Genomic DNA, 16748 nt, shown 5'->3' on the forward strand with positions numbered 1-16748 from the left:
ATGGAAAGGTACTATACAGTACTTGGAATAATTTGCAATCTACAATGTTTTAATGCAATTCTAATATCAAAAAAATGGACAGGGACTCCCCTGGTGGTCCAGTGGTTAAGAATCCACCTTCCAATGCAGGAGACATGGGTTCAATCCCTGGTCGGGGAACTAAGATCCCACATGCCGCCGCAGGGCAACTAAGCCCGCCCGCCACAACTTCTGAGCCCTCTCGCACTAGAGCCCACACACGAGAGAGCCCACGTGCCAAAACTGAGCTCTCGCACGGCAATCAGAGAGAAGCTTGCGCGATGCAACAAAAGATCCCACGTGCCCCAAACTAAGACCCGACACAGCCAAATTAATTAATTACTTATTTTAAAAATGGACCAAAAAAGCCAGACAGAAAACATCAAATCACACTTATCAAGTATATATAGCCTCATAGTTATTAACTGAAATGCTGAAGATCAGCAGCCAAAGAATACAGCTTTATTTTGGCAAACAGCCAAAATACATTTGGTATGTGTTTCAGAGTTAAGGATCTCATTAAGCAAAAGAAATTAATGGAAAAATAAGGAAACTAAATCTTTTTTTTCCAAATATACTGCATGCAAATTTTCATAACTTTTGAAGGAAATGTTCTCCCATCTTCACAACAGAATTTACAAAGCTAGGATCAATGTGTAGGTTCTACTTAGTGTTTTTTTTTAATTTATTTGGCTGCGCCAGGTCTTAGTTGCAGTATGCAGGATCTTCAGTTGCAACATGCGGATCTAGTTCCCTGACCAGGGATTGAACCCGTGCCCCCTACACTGGGAGTACGAAGTCTTAACCACTGGGCCACCAGGGAAACCCCCTACTTGGTGTTTTTAAAGATGTTGTCACTGTAAACAAAAGAGACTTCTATAATCCCTTGCGAGTGCCTAAGTATAAACACAAGCATCAAATGTAATACTATATGCAGACCTTTAGGAAATCAAGTTAGCTTTCTATGAATTAACAAAAGCCAACAGAATTTCAATTCTAAGGTGACAACAGTGATTTTTTTAGTCTCTATGACAGGAACTGCTTAAGTGGTAAATAGCCACATTTACTCTTTATTCCCACCCCTTTCTAAAGATCCACTAAAACCGCCTTTCCCTAACTTCAGTGCTACACTTGAATTAGAACAAAGCCTACCATATAACAGATGTTCAATAAAGTAGTTTATAATTGATGTTTGTATAATTAATGACCTCTAATGACCAGATATCTGTTTCCACATCTTACCTTCAGTCCTAAAAGAATATTTGGATTCATTGATTAATTTCATATTGACAAGTAACGTTTAATTCAAGCTAAAACTCCCAAATTGTAATTCAATTGTTGTATTAAAAGGAACTTTATTAAATTGGTTTTATAAGTCCATTTTAAATTAACCAGGTTAACTGGTTAATAAGATCCAATAATTTCTCAAACTGGAAATCTTCCACCACTATCAGCAGCAGCAAGAGTAGAAATGTTGACTTAGCACTTGCTGGGTAACAGGAATTACTCCATGGGCTACACACAAATTACACATGTGATCTGAGAACAACCCTAAGATGTAGTTGTTATTATCAGCTCCATCTTCTGAAAAAAGCAATAAGCTCAGGGGAGATTAATTACGTGGCCAAAATCACACCTAATAAGTGGCAGAGCTAGGACACAACTCAGGCACTGCAATCCTAGAGTCTGTGCTCTACAATCTCTTTCCTTTTGACTCTCTTCTCAAGTCAACTTTTCAGAACAAGACTGTCTTGTTGGAAACCCACTCTGGAATCTCTAAGTAGTCCTTATAAAGCTGGTGCTTCGAACTGTTGTTTCCAGGGGTCCCAAAGAATTTGCTATGGCAATGTCTGATAAATCCTCCCCAAGGGTCAACCTTAGATACTCTATTTTACTGGGTTCTTATATTTGTTAAATATTTTTGGATTCTCTTTCATCTTCTTGCCTAGACTGTCTTTTGGAGATTAAAAAATTCTGCAAGTTTCCGATCCATGTTCCATGGAAAAGTACTTCCTTGGCTGGTTTGCTCAAAACTTCTCTCCCTCAAGTTTTACAAAGGGCTTACCACACCTTAAAACCCAAGGCTTTATTTCTCCCTGTCACTTAATTAAATTTCAGCTATGTCCTGTCTTTTAACTTTCCTTGATTTTCTAGCATCTTCTCCTGAAGTTATATAAAAGATAAACATCTCAGGATAGTGCACAGTCATACAGAGCTAAAAGCATGTGTCCTCCAATAAAGAGCTGCAACACTTTCTGCTTCATCAACATTATCCTAGGTTGAGTTCTTAGTCTTGTGACATCCCAAAATTGAAATGAATCTGATACCCAAAAGCAAAAGATTCAGAATAAAAGGCAAATTATGTACATAAAATCACTATACCTTCTCCACCAAGACAAGTTTAAACAAATCAGGGAAAATGTCTTTCCATGAAAATTCTACCCTTTCCATGATTATATTTAAGATTCACCCTTAGTCTACATTGTAGTGACAAATTTTCACACTCCTCTGCTGCCCCTTCCGTGTCCTCAGAGTTTTTTTTTTTTAAAGGATTCATGCACAAGACATGTCTACAGATACAGACACAAACTCTCTTCCCAAAGGGTTTATGTTCCAATTAGGTAAGGAAAAAAACAAAAAAACCCCAATCTCTGATCATCCATACTGTCTACAAACCAGTCCTGAAATATCTCAAAAGCCATCTGCCATGGAAATGCTGATTCACACAAATGAGTTGGATACTTTAAATAATATGCAGACTACAGTGCCTTCAAGCAAAAAGTATGATTTTTCCCCCTTCAGAAAATAAGTTTTTAAAAATGATGTTCCATGTGCCTAGAAAGATCTGCTTCTCTGTACCCCAATCCCTACTCCTGGCAAACCATTACTTTTAGTTCAGTCCTTGACTTAAAATTCTGCCTTCTCTTTTCTAGTCTCAACTGAATTCTCAAATGATGCTTTCCTATACACTCCAAAATTCTCTTTCAGAGCCTAATCATAATTTTAGATTTTATATTTACTTTTTTATTTGCTTTACGTAGACAGGAACCAGATTTACTACTATACCTAGCACTGCCCAACACACAGAAGGTACTCAATTATTAACTGACTGAATTAATAAGCATTACTGGATTCCCTCAATATCACAATCTCTCAGTAATTTGGCAGTTTGAGGAAAAAAAACAGAAAGGAAGCATACCACCTAAAATAACAGCGAAATTAGCTACTAAATTAATAACTTAAATATTATGATGTTTTCCCGAAAGTTCAAGACTACTAAACTGCTCCATTCCCTTAAAAGTTAACAGCTCCTTCACAAAGAATGAAGAATGGATTTCTTAAAATTTGTTACAAGTCCAACTACAAAGTGTTTAAAATCCTGTGCAAAACTGTTATCAACCTCTTCCTAATATTAAAATGAATTAAGATATTTTTCACTGACTCATCACAAATTTGGCAACTTAATCTTTCTGACTATTCTGGTCTTCTTATTGCTACCTCATGAGGTACCTCTCCCAATAATGTGCATTCCAAGATGGCCAAAGGAACATAAATATACTGCAAAAGAAATACTTTAGGGAGGGAAAAAAAAAGATGGGAGCAGGCAAACACACAACAAACAAAATATAAAAACATTTAGCAGTGGTGGTTTTGAAAAGTAACTTGTCTACTGGGACTGGATAGCTATTTAAGGCTAGTCTAACATACTGTGCACTAATTTACACTAGATCCAATCCTCTAAAATAGCATAATATTAGACCTAGAACCTAGACATATATGTGTCCCAAACACTGAAGAAACTATCTTTGGACCATTAATCTGTATAGAGATGATTTAAAGATATAATTAGGCTAAAGTACTCTCAAACTTATTTAATTAGTAAACACGTATTTGTTCAGTATACACAACGAATGAGGAAGGGCATGGTTAAATTCTCAGCTCCTGAGCAGAATCTTTGTAAGTTAGTCCTCTTTACCATCCTTCTATGGGTGAAAATTAAAGGCTTCTTCTGGCTACACAGTAGATACATAAGCATTTTATATCTATATATGAAAATAGTTTATGGAGGGTACTGATAGTTGTCTGATGTATTCACTCTTCCTACCCAATTAACTATGTAACCGATCCTCGTTAAGTTAAAGCTTTAAATGTTTTGAACACTGGGTTCTCAAGAAATGAGTTGATAGATGACTATACAAAATACATACAGGGATTCGTTAAGACACTGCACTTAATGAAGCACTTCCATTAGTTAAAACTACCACTAACCCTGTACTACTAGGATTTGATATCACTTAAAGATAATACCAAGTCAGCTTCTAGCTCTTCAGAAGATTCTAGAAGAAATTCCAATAAGCTTACCCTGTCAAGAATTAAAGTTTTTTAAATTTTATTATAGCCTCCAGAAACCATTCCATTAAAAAAAATCACAATGCCAAAGATACTTTCATTTTGAGCTATCATATGTTACTTGTCACTCCCTATTAACTGAACCAAAATCTTTCACAAGCATACACCTTTTAAAAGCCTACCACTTCCTACTACAAACATACACAACACACCTTCTGTCCCAACACTGCATGTAACTTTCTCATCTCCGAATTTCCAAATTCTGTTCCCCTGCTCAACTGTGGCTTTAAAAAAAAAAAATTCAATGCATACTGAATCAAATTTTAGAATATTATTCCTCCTAAAGGTGAGTAAAATCTGCCTTTTATTATCCTCAATTGCTTGACATTATCTAATCTTAAATAAAAAAATCATAAGTTAAGATTTTGCTTATGTAGTGTTTTTGTCAATTATATTGTAATTACAACCAACCAATAATGTGATTACACTAAACTAAAAAGATTTATTCAATGAAGATTAAGGTTTAAGCCAAAAACATGTCTCATAAAGTCATAAAGACAAGCTGAAGTAAACACCTAAGTTCAATTGCTATTAAAAATGAAACAATCTGAAGTTCTAATAAAACAGTATATCAAAGAAACTAAGAAATTGAAATGAAATTTGAGGGTAACAATGTTCTGATTATGGAAAAATTTTAAGTTGTGATATCACAGTTACATTTCAAGAAATCTTATCTTCGAGAGATGCATTGAAATATTTAGATGAAAGTGTATGATGCCTAGGATTTACTTCAAATTATATGGGACATATAAAAGGTTGAGATATGGATGAAATAAGATTGGCCAAGTTTGAAGATGCAAGACAAATAAACATGAGTTCATTACAGTATTATTCTACTTTTACATACATTTGAAGTTTTCTGTAAAATATATAGTTTCCCCCACAACACAGTATGTACCTCTGCCATCAAAGACTCATGTCACTGTCCATGTAACATTTTATTCCCAATTGTCTTTTAAAAACAACCTGAGGGAGAAGATTGTATCATGACAAGGAAATTGTTTTTAACAAATGATTGAAATGTCATACATACACAGAATAAACAAATTTTAAAAAGGGGAAGATTTTCAAAAGCATTACCATCAGGCAACAAACATCACTACTTACGCAGAATGGAAGTGTTAAGATGAAGATAAAAAACTAGGGAAATTAAAGAAAATGTTAGAAAAAAGATCAGTATGGTTGTCAATCATGTGCACCATGGTATAATGAAGAGGAACGAGGTCTTTGAGGAGACTCCAGAGTATATCACAAGACAAAAGATTCCTCCTTTTAGCTCATAACATATGCATGGTAATAGCTGTACAGTTAACATTAAAAGCTCTCTCACCCAAATAAATCATACCCCTTCCCACACATCATTTGTTCTAAAAGTAACTGTCCTTTACTAAATATATCATTTTACTTTTCTATCATATTTAAATGATACAACATTTCACCTAAGATATTGCACCAAGTAACTAAAAAATCTGACCTTTGAACTTCAATGACCACTGAATAGCTATACATATATTACTACCAAGAAAAAGAATCCATATTAAAAAGTCATCTAGTAAGCATAAGAAGGTCTAATCTGGATTATTCTAAAGTCAGATGGCTTGAGACTCCACTAGCCAAGTCCCCTATCTAGTGGCAGAAAATAAAAACAGAGGGGAAAAAAGTGTTCATTTTTAAAGATAATACTTACTTAAGAATGGTTTTTGCACTACTGCAGTCTTCAAATCGAATGGAGTAACCAACTTCCTGGCCCAACATCACATCCATTTCATCAGCAACTCTCTGGGCCACACTCATTGCAGCCACTCTCCTGGGTTGGGTACAGGCAACTCCTCTTTTGGGTCCTGGTAATGATCGCATGTACTCCACACACCACTGTGGAATCTATCAAATAATTTCACATTTAAATTAATTCTACTCTGCCTGTGCATCAGGTATATTTAACATGAAGTGTTTTATCTCATTCTAATAATTTAAAACAAAATTCAATTTAGGCACACCACAAATTATTACTTATGACTTATAATAGCATGAGCTCTCCAAGCCAAGGAAGGGTCATGTATAACACTGATATGTCATAACTGTACTCCTCAGTGAGCTAGGTCCACTGAGGCTTTGCTGAACATGCTCTATGGTGTCAGTGTTCCACCACCAAGCATTTCTCTCTGCACTGGAAAAATTCCAACTTATGAAAATTCTACTTCATAACAAATGTTAGTTCCCAAAAATATTCTAAGAAACTGTAACTTAAATTCCTATACAATTTAAGTTACAAATTCAGCTCATACTTGGTAAGCCAGCAGAATCTAACTCCTATCCTTCTCCCCTCAGAAGTATGCACAATGGAAACACCTTAGGTACATCTTAAAAGTTAATTTTAGTTAACTATCAAACTCAAATTCAATAGGACCTATAGAAGCAGCAACAGCACTTCCCTGAAGGAGGGAAATGAAGGGTAAACAAGGAAAAAAAAAAAAAAAAAAGACCAACAAGCATAAGTAGTTGGTTGTTGCCATGATGACACTGCATTTCCTAGCTGTTCCATTATCAATAGAAACTAAGATATTTGATAATTTAATGGTTCTTCTCTACTCACTTACCTGTGAAAGAACCATGGGAAAAATCTAAGTGCTTACTACATTAAATTGGAATCCACTCCTACAAGAAGGACATGATGGATCTCCATCAAAGCCTCCAAAAGCCTAACAGATTTTAATGCTACAGGAAACGTGGCATTTTTTTGGTATAGGATTTGTACAGTGATATTTGAAGAATACTAGTTGTACTATTACTACTTTTTTTTTTTTTGTGGTACACGGGCCTCTCACTGTTGTGGCCTCTCCCGTTGAGAAGCACAGGCTCCGGACGCGCAAGCTCAGCAGCCATGGCTCACGGGCCCAGCTGCTCCGCGGCATGTGGGATCTTCCCGGACCGGGGCACGAACCCGTGTCCCCCGCGTTGGCAGGCGGACTCTCAACCACTGCGCCACCAGGAAAGCCCTATTACTACATTTTAGTTAGGTTCCTTCTGCAATTTTGTTTGGAGAATTTCACTTTCTGATAGGCACAAAAAGATAACCCAAAATGGCTAACTATTCTTAATGGTTTTGAGTCAAAGTTTAATAGGAGTATGTGGAAAAAGCATTTGCATGAAATTCACTATTTACAGTTGTTTCCCTTTGAATACCCCAAATCCCTGCAATCCTAGGTATCCATGTACCTTAAGTATTTAAAAAAAAAAAAATACTAATCCAAAAAATCACAAATCTTGTTTTGCGTTCACCTGCCCTTCTTCTCCACTAACTGCTACTAAATAAACTCATCTCTGAAATAAGGTTAATCATATAAGACCACAGAAGAGCAGTATGAAATAAATATAACTTTGGCTATGAGACAAAGGGACAGAGTTTTAAATACTGAACCCACCTATATCTACAGTGTAACCTAGGGCAACCCACTAAACCTCTCATAAATCAAAGCCTCATTTTGCTCATCTGTAAAATGGTGATTAACAACTTCCTTGCATGGCTGTTGAAAAACTTAAATGAGATAATACAAACTACATAGTGCCTGGCTTTACCCAATTGCTGACTAAATGGGTGCTATTAATACTACACAAACTAGATAAACCAGTTGAAATAATTATTAAAAATATAATATTAATAAGCTTAGAGTTATATCTTTTCATGTATTCTTTAAATTTCCATAAGGTGATAAAAATAAACCAACAGTTTTAGCTTCTAACATCAGCATTACATTTCCTCCGTTTAAAAAGAAAAACCATACTTAGGCTCAGTCTTATATTATATAACAAAAGCCTCCAATCTGGGTTGCTATTGTAGCCTTCAAAATGTCTCCATGAAATACTCAAATTGACAGACTTGTGGCATTGTGTAACTTAAATTATACACATACAGGATAACCTGTACATGTAGTATGCTCAAATCTAAACATGTTCACAGGTACATAAACATGGAAAATCAGGCCCGTAGGAAACACAGCAATTATTTCTGCGTGATAAGTAATTATTAAATTCATTTCAACACTTTCCTGAATTTTCCAAATTTTCTACAATAGCCAGGGGCTGCTATTTTTGTAAAATCTAAGAAATTTTCTGATGGATCAGGCTCAAGCATCTGAAAATGAAAATATGGTTACCTCGCTCATAGCAAGAAAATGCAAATTAAAAATTACACTGAAATACCATTTTTCTCCTGTCAGATTTGCAGAAGTTCAAGTTCAGTAGTACACTCTAGTGGTTTCCCACATATGCTCTCATACATACTCATGGAACGGTTAACTGATACGTTCCCTATAGAAGGCTATTTGGCTGTACGTTCCACAACTATAATCCATCTTCTGACCCAATAATTTCTACTTCTGAGAATTTATCCTAAAGATATACTTGCCCATGAAAAACAACCATGAGAAGCAGCCTAAATGTCTATAACATGGGCCTAGTAAATAATGGTTCATCCATGTTTGAAAAATATCCTAAATATATTTCTAATACAACACTAACATGTGTGTTTAGTTCAGGGGTGGGGAGGACGGGGACACTATTGGATGGAGGTCACAAGTAAAAAGACTTTACTTAGCTCTTCTATTTTTTTTTTTAAAGAATAGATAATATTCACATAGTTCAAAACAATTATAAAAACAAAGAAATGAAAATGACAAAAACAAAACCACTCCAATGGTTCAGCTCTCTCCACCCAAGCACTGGAAAACAAACCTTGTGCCTCCAAATATGTACCACCCCAGATTCAAAGTGGGTGGGAGAGTATCACTGCCATAATTTACATAATAAAACTGGAAAAAAACAGCACCGCTGTTTTTCCAAAGAGACTCAGGAAAACAGGTACTCCCTACAGGATTCCAACCCCATAAGTCACTAAAAGTTGCTAAACATAAAAGCAGCTATGCTTCAAAAAGTTCTGACAGACAGCCAATGAGAATAACCACCAGAACCAAATACGCAACATTTAGTAAACATAAACATTAATGAAGTACGTACTGTGGTATTCAATAACTCACCTGTGTTGTTTTACCAGACCCAGTCTCACCAACAAGTACAAAGGATTGATGTCTAACCAGAATATCTGTAAACCTATCCTTGTACTCCCAAACAGGGAGCTGAAGCCGTTTCTTCAGAATATCATAGTATCGAGGCGTATGGGGTAAGTTGGTAAATGGATTAATGCACTGTGGAAGTGATGTGTGTCCTGCATGTCCGGTGTGTGTAGAATGAGCAGAATGTGTTGAATGTGCTGAATGTGCCGAGTGGGTTGAGTGAGCTGAATGGGAAGCTTTTAAAGGTGGTAATCCAGCACTGATAAGCATAGCATTCGTGGAAGCTCGCAATTCTTTCTCCTTTTCTTTCTCCCTCTCCCGCTCTCTATCTCCTCTATCTCGTTCTCGTTCCCGATCTTTAGACCGATCTTCACGATCACGGTCACGATCTCGATCCTTCCTAAAAAAAAAAAAAAATTTATAACTCAGATTCCAAATTTTATGCAAAATGTTCATAGCGGCGTTATAGTCACAAGAAAGTAAAATGTCCAACAACCAAATAAACTGATATAAAACTCAAAGTATCAGAAACAATGAAAAAGAACTTGTAATCAAGGATCCTCCATGCCTTATCCATAAACATCTTTCCCTTCCTTAATGATGCTTCAAATTCTATTAAGGAACAGTCTCTTTCCACCTTTAGCCATTCTGCATGTAAAATCCTTTCCTTCTTAGAAATTAAAAACTGAGGGCAGTGTGGGAAAAAGGTAGGGACAAATTAGGCAAAAAGAGAATGGCATCAGAGCCTTTCCCAGATTCTCCTTCAGGTTACATGAAAAGGTATTTTCACACTGAAAGTATGTTCAAAATTTAGCAAGAACTAAGTCTTTTATTGCTTCTGGCCTCAAAGACAATTCCACCTCACATTACAGTAATATAAACAAAATTCAGCACAAAATTCCGAGTTAAAGAATTAGCAAGTTTATTTTCCTAAGTTAACGCTTTCCAAATTTTGTTCAAAATGCATATATTGCTCTATAAGGAAAACTAAAACTTTTTATTCTTGTTTTCATTGTTTACTCTTGCATGTATCCTTAACAGCAATAGTAAAAAACACTGGAAGTACTTTGTAAAACCTATGTATACTTTGATCATCCATAAAGGAAAAGTAGCTCATTTAAAAACAAGCTTCACTGAACACTATTAAGTTGTTTAAAATGTTTAAATTATGCAGATGACCACCATATTAACCTTAGGTCATTTAGCCAATTCCAGCATGTACTTCTAGATACTAGAGATGATCCCTAACCAGTAAGAATTTTAAAATTATCTATACTTATTCATTTTACTAATCTAGTTTATTTCAGACTAAATCCTATAGCAGACAAATGTGCCACAAGGTGTTTGGACTCATTTGAAATAGTGAGGCAACTTGGAACCATGACACAAGCTGCTAAACATGTCATTATTCCTTATCCATAACACACACAAGACATACAAATTTCCCATGCCCCAATTATCAGTAGCAGACTAGGGAAGACCATTCATTCTGATGTAATGGCAAATCAGCTGGGCAACAGTTACTCCCCTTCGTAGAATACAGCTAAAATGCTGAGCCCAGCATGAGTTAGGATGGTTCCCCAATTACAAAAATGGTAAGCTGACCAATTATATTTGATATTGTCTCTTCTAAAATAAATAATTCTATTCCACAGGAACTTTCCTAAATAGAGAAAAGCCTTATTATATGTTCACAAATATTCATACACACATATATTTTTTACATATATATAATCTTTTCATGTATGTATATATAAAAAGTGATTCTCCCTTCCCCCAACCCAATGTTCACCTTCTACAGAATTACAGGACATACAAGCTAGGATCGGAGCTTCTCATCCCATGTGGCATAAAGAGAAAGAAATCAAAGGAACCTAAAGGATAACCTACTCAGCATACAAACTGAAGTCCCACAACTCAGAACTTAAGCTTCCTGGCCTATCTTCGCAATATACCATCAACCATCCTTTCTTTGCTTCTCTCATTCTGCTCCAGTTTAACGTGCTTGTAATTAAATAAGTATTTGCACAGCTCCAAAATGTGAATGAGAAAAAGTTTACAACAGGATAGATAGATACGTGTCCAGCAAAGCGAGAAGCACTGTAGTCAGGAATGGATTCAAAGACTAGACATTTTATAGTTCATAGAACATAAAGAATCCTTAAAGAACATCTGGTCTAAATAATACATGTTTTTCAAGGGCCTACTTCACCAGAAACTTTATTACCAAAAATAACTGCAACAGAGGAAGCATAAAATACATTCTGAAGACACAAAGATTAACTGCTGACCATGAATTGGGGTTTAACTCTAATATAAGAGTAAAAGGAGCACGAGCACCTAGATCACAGTTGCATAACCACTGGAAAGGTATAAGCCTCAATTTACTAATCTGCAAAGCGAGAAGTATTAATAAAATAGTCTCTTAGATTAAAATTAGAAAGCAAATTCAATCACCTAGAAATGTTGCCTGTGATTCCAACTACCCACCTTCAACAGGAAAGGGAAGATAAAAATTAGGGTCAGTGGGGGGGGGGGCTCAAACCCACTGCTTCATAAATATATGCAGAATATTGTGTATATGCATGTTTTCTTTTTTAAACAGGCACCTTTATTATAAAGGAGTTTGTTACTTAGAAGATTTACTAATCGAGGTATAATGCTTAAAAAACTAATTATCAAAGCAGTGATCACTTAGCCACAATAATGGCAGGGAGAGACACAACAGGACACATTTGTTTAGCACGTGGTTCAGTATTTTATCTCAGCTTAATCCTGGCTCAACACTTAAGCTATATGACCACATTTATTTCTTTCCTCATCTTTAAAAAGCTCTTGTGGGGTATTGCAAGGGTTTAATGAGTTAATATATGTAATGTGCTTAAAGTAGTGCCTGGAACATAATAAATGCCCAATAAACATTGGTTATCATTTATTTTTTAAATTTAAAACACCACGTTAAAATTCTACATGGAGTAACAGAAACTAAAGAAATGCTAATGAAGATGTAAACTGGTTATCAAAATCAGAGTATTTTAAACAAGCATTGATTTTAATCTGGTAATCTCACTTTCAGAGACTTCTAGGGATATAAGTACACATAAGGATGTTCATCACACTTTTCACTTGTTAGACTAGGAAACTACCAAAACGTCAGTGAACAGGAAATTGGTTAAATAAGTTATGATACCCCTTTACAAGTGGAATACTATGCAGCCAATGAAAAGAATAATGGATATCCATTCCACAGTTTATAAAGTATTTCTGGGTGAATTTAAAGAAATCAAAGCACAAATAATACATATTAAAAGATCCTACTGGTATCAAATAGGATACCTGTGAATAAATATGCAGAGATCTAAAAAAATTTTCATCAAGGGATTAAATGGGGATGAAGATTTCTGATAATTTTTTTCCCTTTTCTTTATATCTTTACGAATGGACGTTTCTTGTGTTCCCTGGGGCAAGTTACTTAACCTCATCACAGAACTGCAGTGAAAACCTGTTTATAAAGCACCTGAAAGTTTTGGGAACACTGTACGTACGTTATCTTATCTATGTTTCACATTTTTAACCGAAAAAATTCTTATCAGGCAGTAATATCAGAAACTAACATCAAAGTGAAAAATGTCCCTGTTTTCAAAATTTTTTTCCATACTTCAACATTAAGTTGTCTTTTGGTTAATAATTTTACACAGAAAATGTTGTGGGAAAAATGGAAAAAGGAATAAGGTCAATATGTAACAGAAACCTTCAACTTCTCTACCTGTTTCCAAACTTAAAATATAGCAAGAGTAAATAAAGCCATATATAGTTTGGGAGCATGAATTTGAGTAAAATCTCTCACTTAATTACCTTCCCTTCTGAGTAGCAGGGAAAATGGGACATCCATGTTTGGCAGTGGAGTTCACAAGACTGACAGGCCTACCCTCTCATGTAAAACCACCTGCTACTTAGCAGGGCTTTAAAAAAAGAAAAGAAAAATCTGCAAGATTGCATGACAGTCAACAAATTATTTTGTTGACTTTTTAAATTATTAAATATGAGAAAAAAAAACCCTAAGCACTAATAAACACTCCAAGCCCACTGCTAAAGAAAGTTCTATCAGAAATGACATTCAGGTGACACAGAAATGAGTATACAAATGTCCCTCCAAAATATCTCAGAACTTGAGCTTTATTCCAAAGATGAACTCTCGTTCATTTACAGGTAGATGTCATATATAATATCCAAGAGAATCAAAAGGTCACCACCAAAGACTTAAAAAGTCCACATTTTTACTAAGGATGTCGGATTTGCAAGGAAAGGGGAACAAACCCATGTACATATCATGGGCCCACTAATCCCCCAAAAAGCATTTAAATGGTGCACATACACACAAATATTAGTAAGTGAATTCATTCCTTCCCCGTATATTTTTTTCCAATCTGAATTCTGTGAGAGGCATTAGTTGCATCTTAGCCAGATGACAAGCAATTTATTTTTGCTTCACAGGAACAAAGAACCAAGTGTTCCCTACTTTACCAACCCATTGTAAATGTCATTAAAATAGGCTGTAATGACTCTTAACTACAGTCACAGTCTGTGTGCTGTACTGGAAAAAGCAAGAGGCTAAGATTGAAAATTAAAAGATCAAGGTTCTAGATCCACCTGTAAACTGTAAGGTTGCACAAGCCACCTTAACAACTCTGGGTCTCCATTTCTCATCCCTCGAGTGGAGCCGAGTATACGCTCTTTAAAGTCACTTCCAGCTCTAAGGAGCCTGTGACTTGTAGCTCAAATGTGCTCAAGTTCTGCTGTGTGTGTTGGGGTCAGGGAGAGAAAGCTGACACAGAACACTGTAAACTAAAAAATGTACACGATTAAACTGTTATATATTTATGCTTTCCATATTCAATATACGGAAAGCCACCAAAAAGTATACCCTATCCTGGCTTATACTCCTCAGACACAGACACCTCAATCAACCGAAAGGAAGGACTCTGAGTGAACAAAAGTTATACAGACTTGACACAGTGATTCTGCACACGTACACACACACTAAAATGCAAAATTATGCAAAGTATTGAAGATATTCAGACTTTCATGTCTCTGCCTGAATTATCCAAATAAACCTCTGTACTTCAGGAACGAAAAGTACACACTGGACAAGAAATGATTTTGATGCAATTGCTAAGGTTAACTGTTAAATTCCTCTGCACCTTTAAGAAAAGGTAAGTAGAAAGGAATCTGAAACACCACGGGCGTGGTCTACTTCAACTCCCAAGCAACCTCCCGACGGGCGATACTTTGCCGTAAACACTAAAAACTTTTGAAAAGGGTCTTCTCGTTTCAAAAGCTACCTAGGAACGAGGGCCGGGGAGGGACACAGAAAACAAGAATTTATTGGAAAAAAAGAATGCCTTCTAATTGCTATCCCGGGGATGCCCAATAACTACTGTTTTGGCCAAAGCAGGAAATAAAGGAGATGGCGGGAGCGTGGGCAGAGAGCGGAAGTTTGCCTAGTATCTACTTTGAAGTGTTTGAATGGACCGAGGCACGCACTCTCCCGCCAAAGTATAAACTCCGCGTCTCCAAACCACCAGCCCTCCAGCCCATCAGGTATACTCCACGTTTTCCTTTCTCCCGGCTGGCCCTCTACTCTCCCCTCCCCCGAGAACTCCTCGTCCGCACGCCTCACTCTACTCCCAGCACCTCCACCCCAGCCTACACAAGAATCCACGCGCTTCGCTCACTTTCCGGCCTCCGCTTCTCCCCTTGCTGGGCGCCCAGCCGCCCCCCAAGGTCCTCTCCCCGACCCCGCTGGCTGAGAAGTACCTGGTGCCCTTGGAAACGATTACTCCCGCCGCGCCCTCCCCCACCCTCTCCCCAGGCTCCAGGCCTCACCAGGAGCCCAGGCCACGAGGTCCGCGGTTCCCTCCCGTCCGCTCCCCTCGAAGTGACTCTTGCTCGACTCCGCCCGGGGAGGAGGCACCCTACTGGCCACGACAGGCCTCTCCGCTCTCCCGACTGGGCCGGGCGGCCACCGCGCCACTCAGCTCCCCGCGCCCTTGCCGGGCCGAACGCCTGGGGGTCCGCTCTCCCGCGCCCCGCCGCCAGTGACCCGAGCCCAGAAGAAAACAAAAGAGTCAGGGCCCGTGGCCCGCTCGGCCTAGCCCTCCCTGGCCCGCTCCCGGCCGGGACCCCAACAAAGCCTGAGCCCCTGCCTCGCGCCCCCGGCCTGGCTTACCCATCGGTCCCCGCACGCTTCTTGCCGGAGGGGTAGTCCTCCCCCAGGTCCAACCGGTGTCGCTTAGACATCTTCGGACTCTTCGAGCGGGCGGTTACGAAGGAAGAAAAAAAGAGAACCTAGCGGCTCTATCGGTGCAGTCGAAGGCAGCTACAAAACTCTGGAGGACCCCCACCCCTCCCGCTACAACAGCCTACACCGTGCGGCCGGAACCAGGAGCTAAAATGGCGGCGGCGATGAGGGCTGGGCCTGCGCGCGCGCTTCCGCGGTATGCTGTGCGTGCGTGCGTACGTGCGTGCGTGGTGCGCGCGCACGCATAGGAGGTGGGAACTCAAGCCCCGCCCACCGCCTCGTTGACCCGCCCTTATTCCGCCCTCCGCCTGGCAGGCACTTCCCGCCCTCTGGGCGGGTGCTAGGCGGGTTGGGCCCTTGGCCCCTTCACGGCCCTCCGATTTAGGAAATTGAGAGAAGAGAAAGTCTAATCCTAGTTAGGAAATCCTATCCATCTGTATTACCCTGGCATTAGGGGAATCTGAGACCCACAGAGGTTGAAAAACTAATCGAGATTATACAGCTGATAAGGGACAGAGCCAGGATTGGTACCCAACTATAACTCCTGATCTAGCACTTGAAGCCACTGACCAGACATTCTCAACTGCAGTGGGAAAACTGAGGTGAGAAAATGTCAAGACTTACCAAAATGCATTTTACCTTTTTTTTTTAATGTTTATTTTATACTATAGTTGATTAAACATTTTGCCTCTTTTTACCAAGCACGGACAGATTGCACTCAACCTATTGATGTTTTTACTGGAATAGGGAAAATTGGCAGTAAGGGCATAACTTTTTCCTGTGTGCATATTATGTGCTTCCACGCTGTTAACCCTACTTCTATTCTCATTCTTACAGTAACCCTGCAAAGTAGGTGTTATTTAATAGATGTGAACACCAAGACTGAGAGAGGTTATGTCACACAGCCATTAGGGCTGTCCCTAAAGCCGTAGCAAATTGTTGGGATAGAA

At 38.2% G+C, this 16748-nt stretch overlaps 1 protein-coding gene across 1 annotated transcript in view; it reads right to left on the bottom strand.

Moving 5' to 3' along the window:
- DHX15 (DEAH-box helicase 15) overlaps positions 1-15940 on the bottom strand; it is a 52548-nt gene extending 36608 nt beyond the window's left edge. The window contains exons 1-3 of the mRNA XM_082838325.1: positions 15727-15940; positions 9462-9897; positions 6116-6309 (exon numbers count right to left, since the gene is read on the bottom strand). Coding sequence (XP_082694451.1) covers positions 6116-6309; positions 9462-9897; positions 15727-15797 — 701 coding nt within the window. The 5' untranslated portion in view covers positions 15798-15940. The remainder of the gene's footprint in view (positions 1-6115; positions 6310-9461; positions 9898-15726) is intronic.
- Positions 15941-16748: the final 808 nt, after the last annotated feature.

This window comes from Leucopleurus acutus (assembly GCF_964270905.1).
Source record: "Leucopleurus acutus genome assembly, chromosome: 4".
Lineage (NCBI taxonomy): Eukaryota > Metazoa > Chordata > Mammalia > Artiodactyla > Delphinidae > Leucopleurus > Leucopleurus acutus.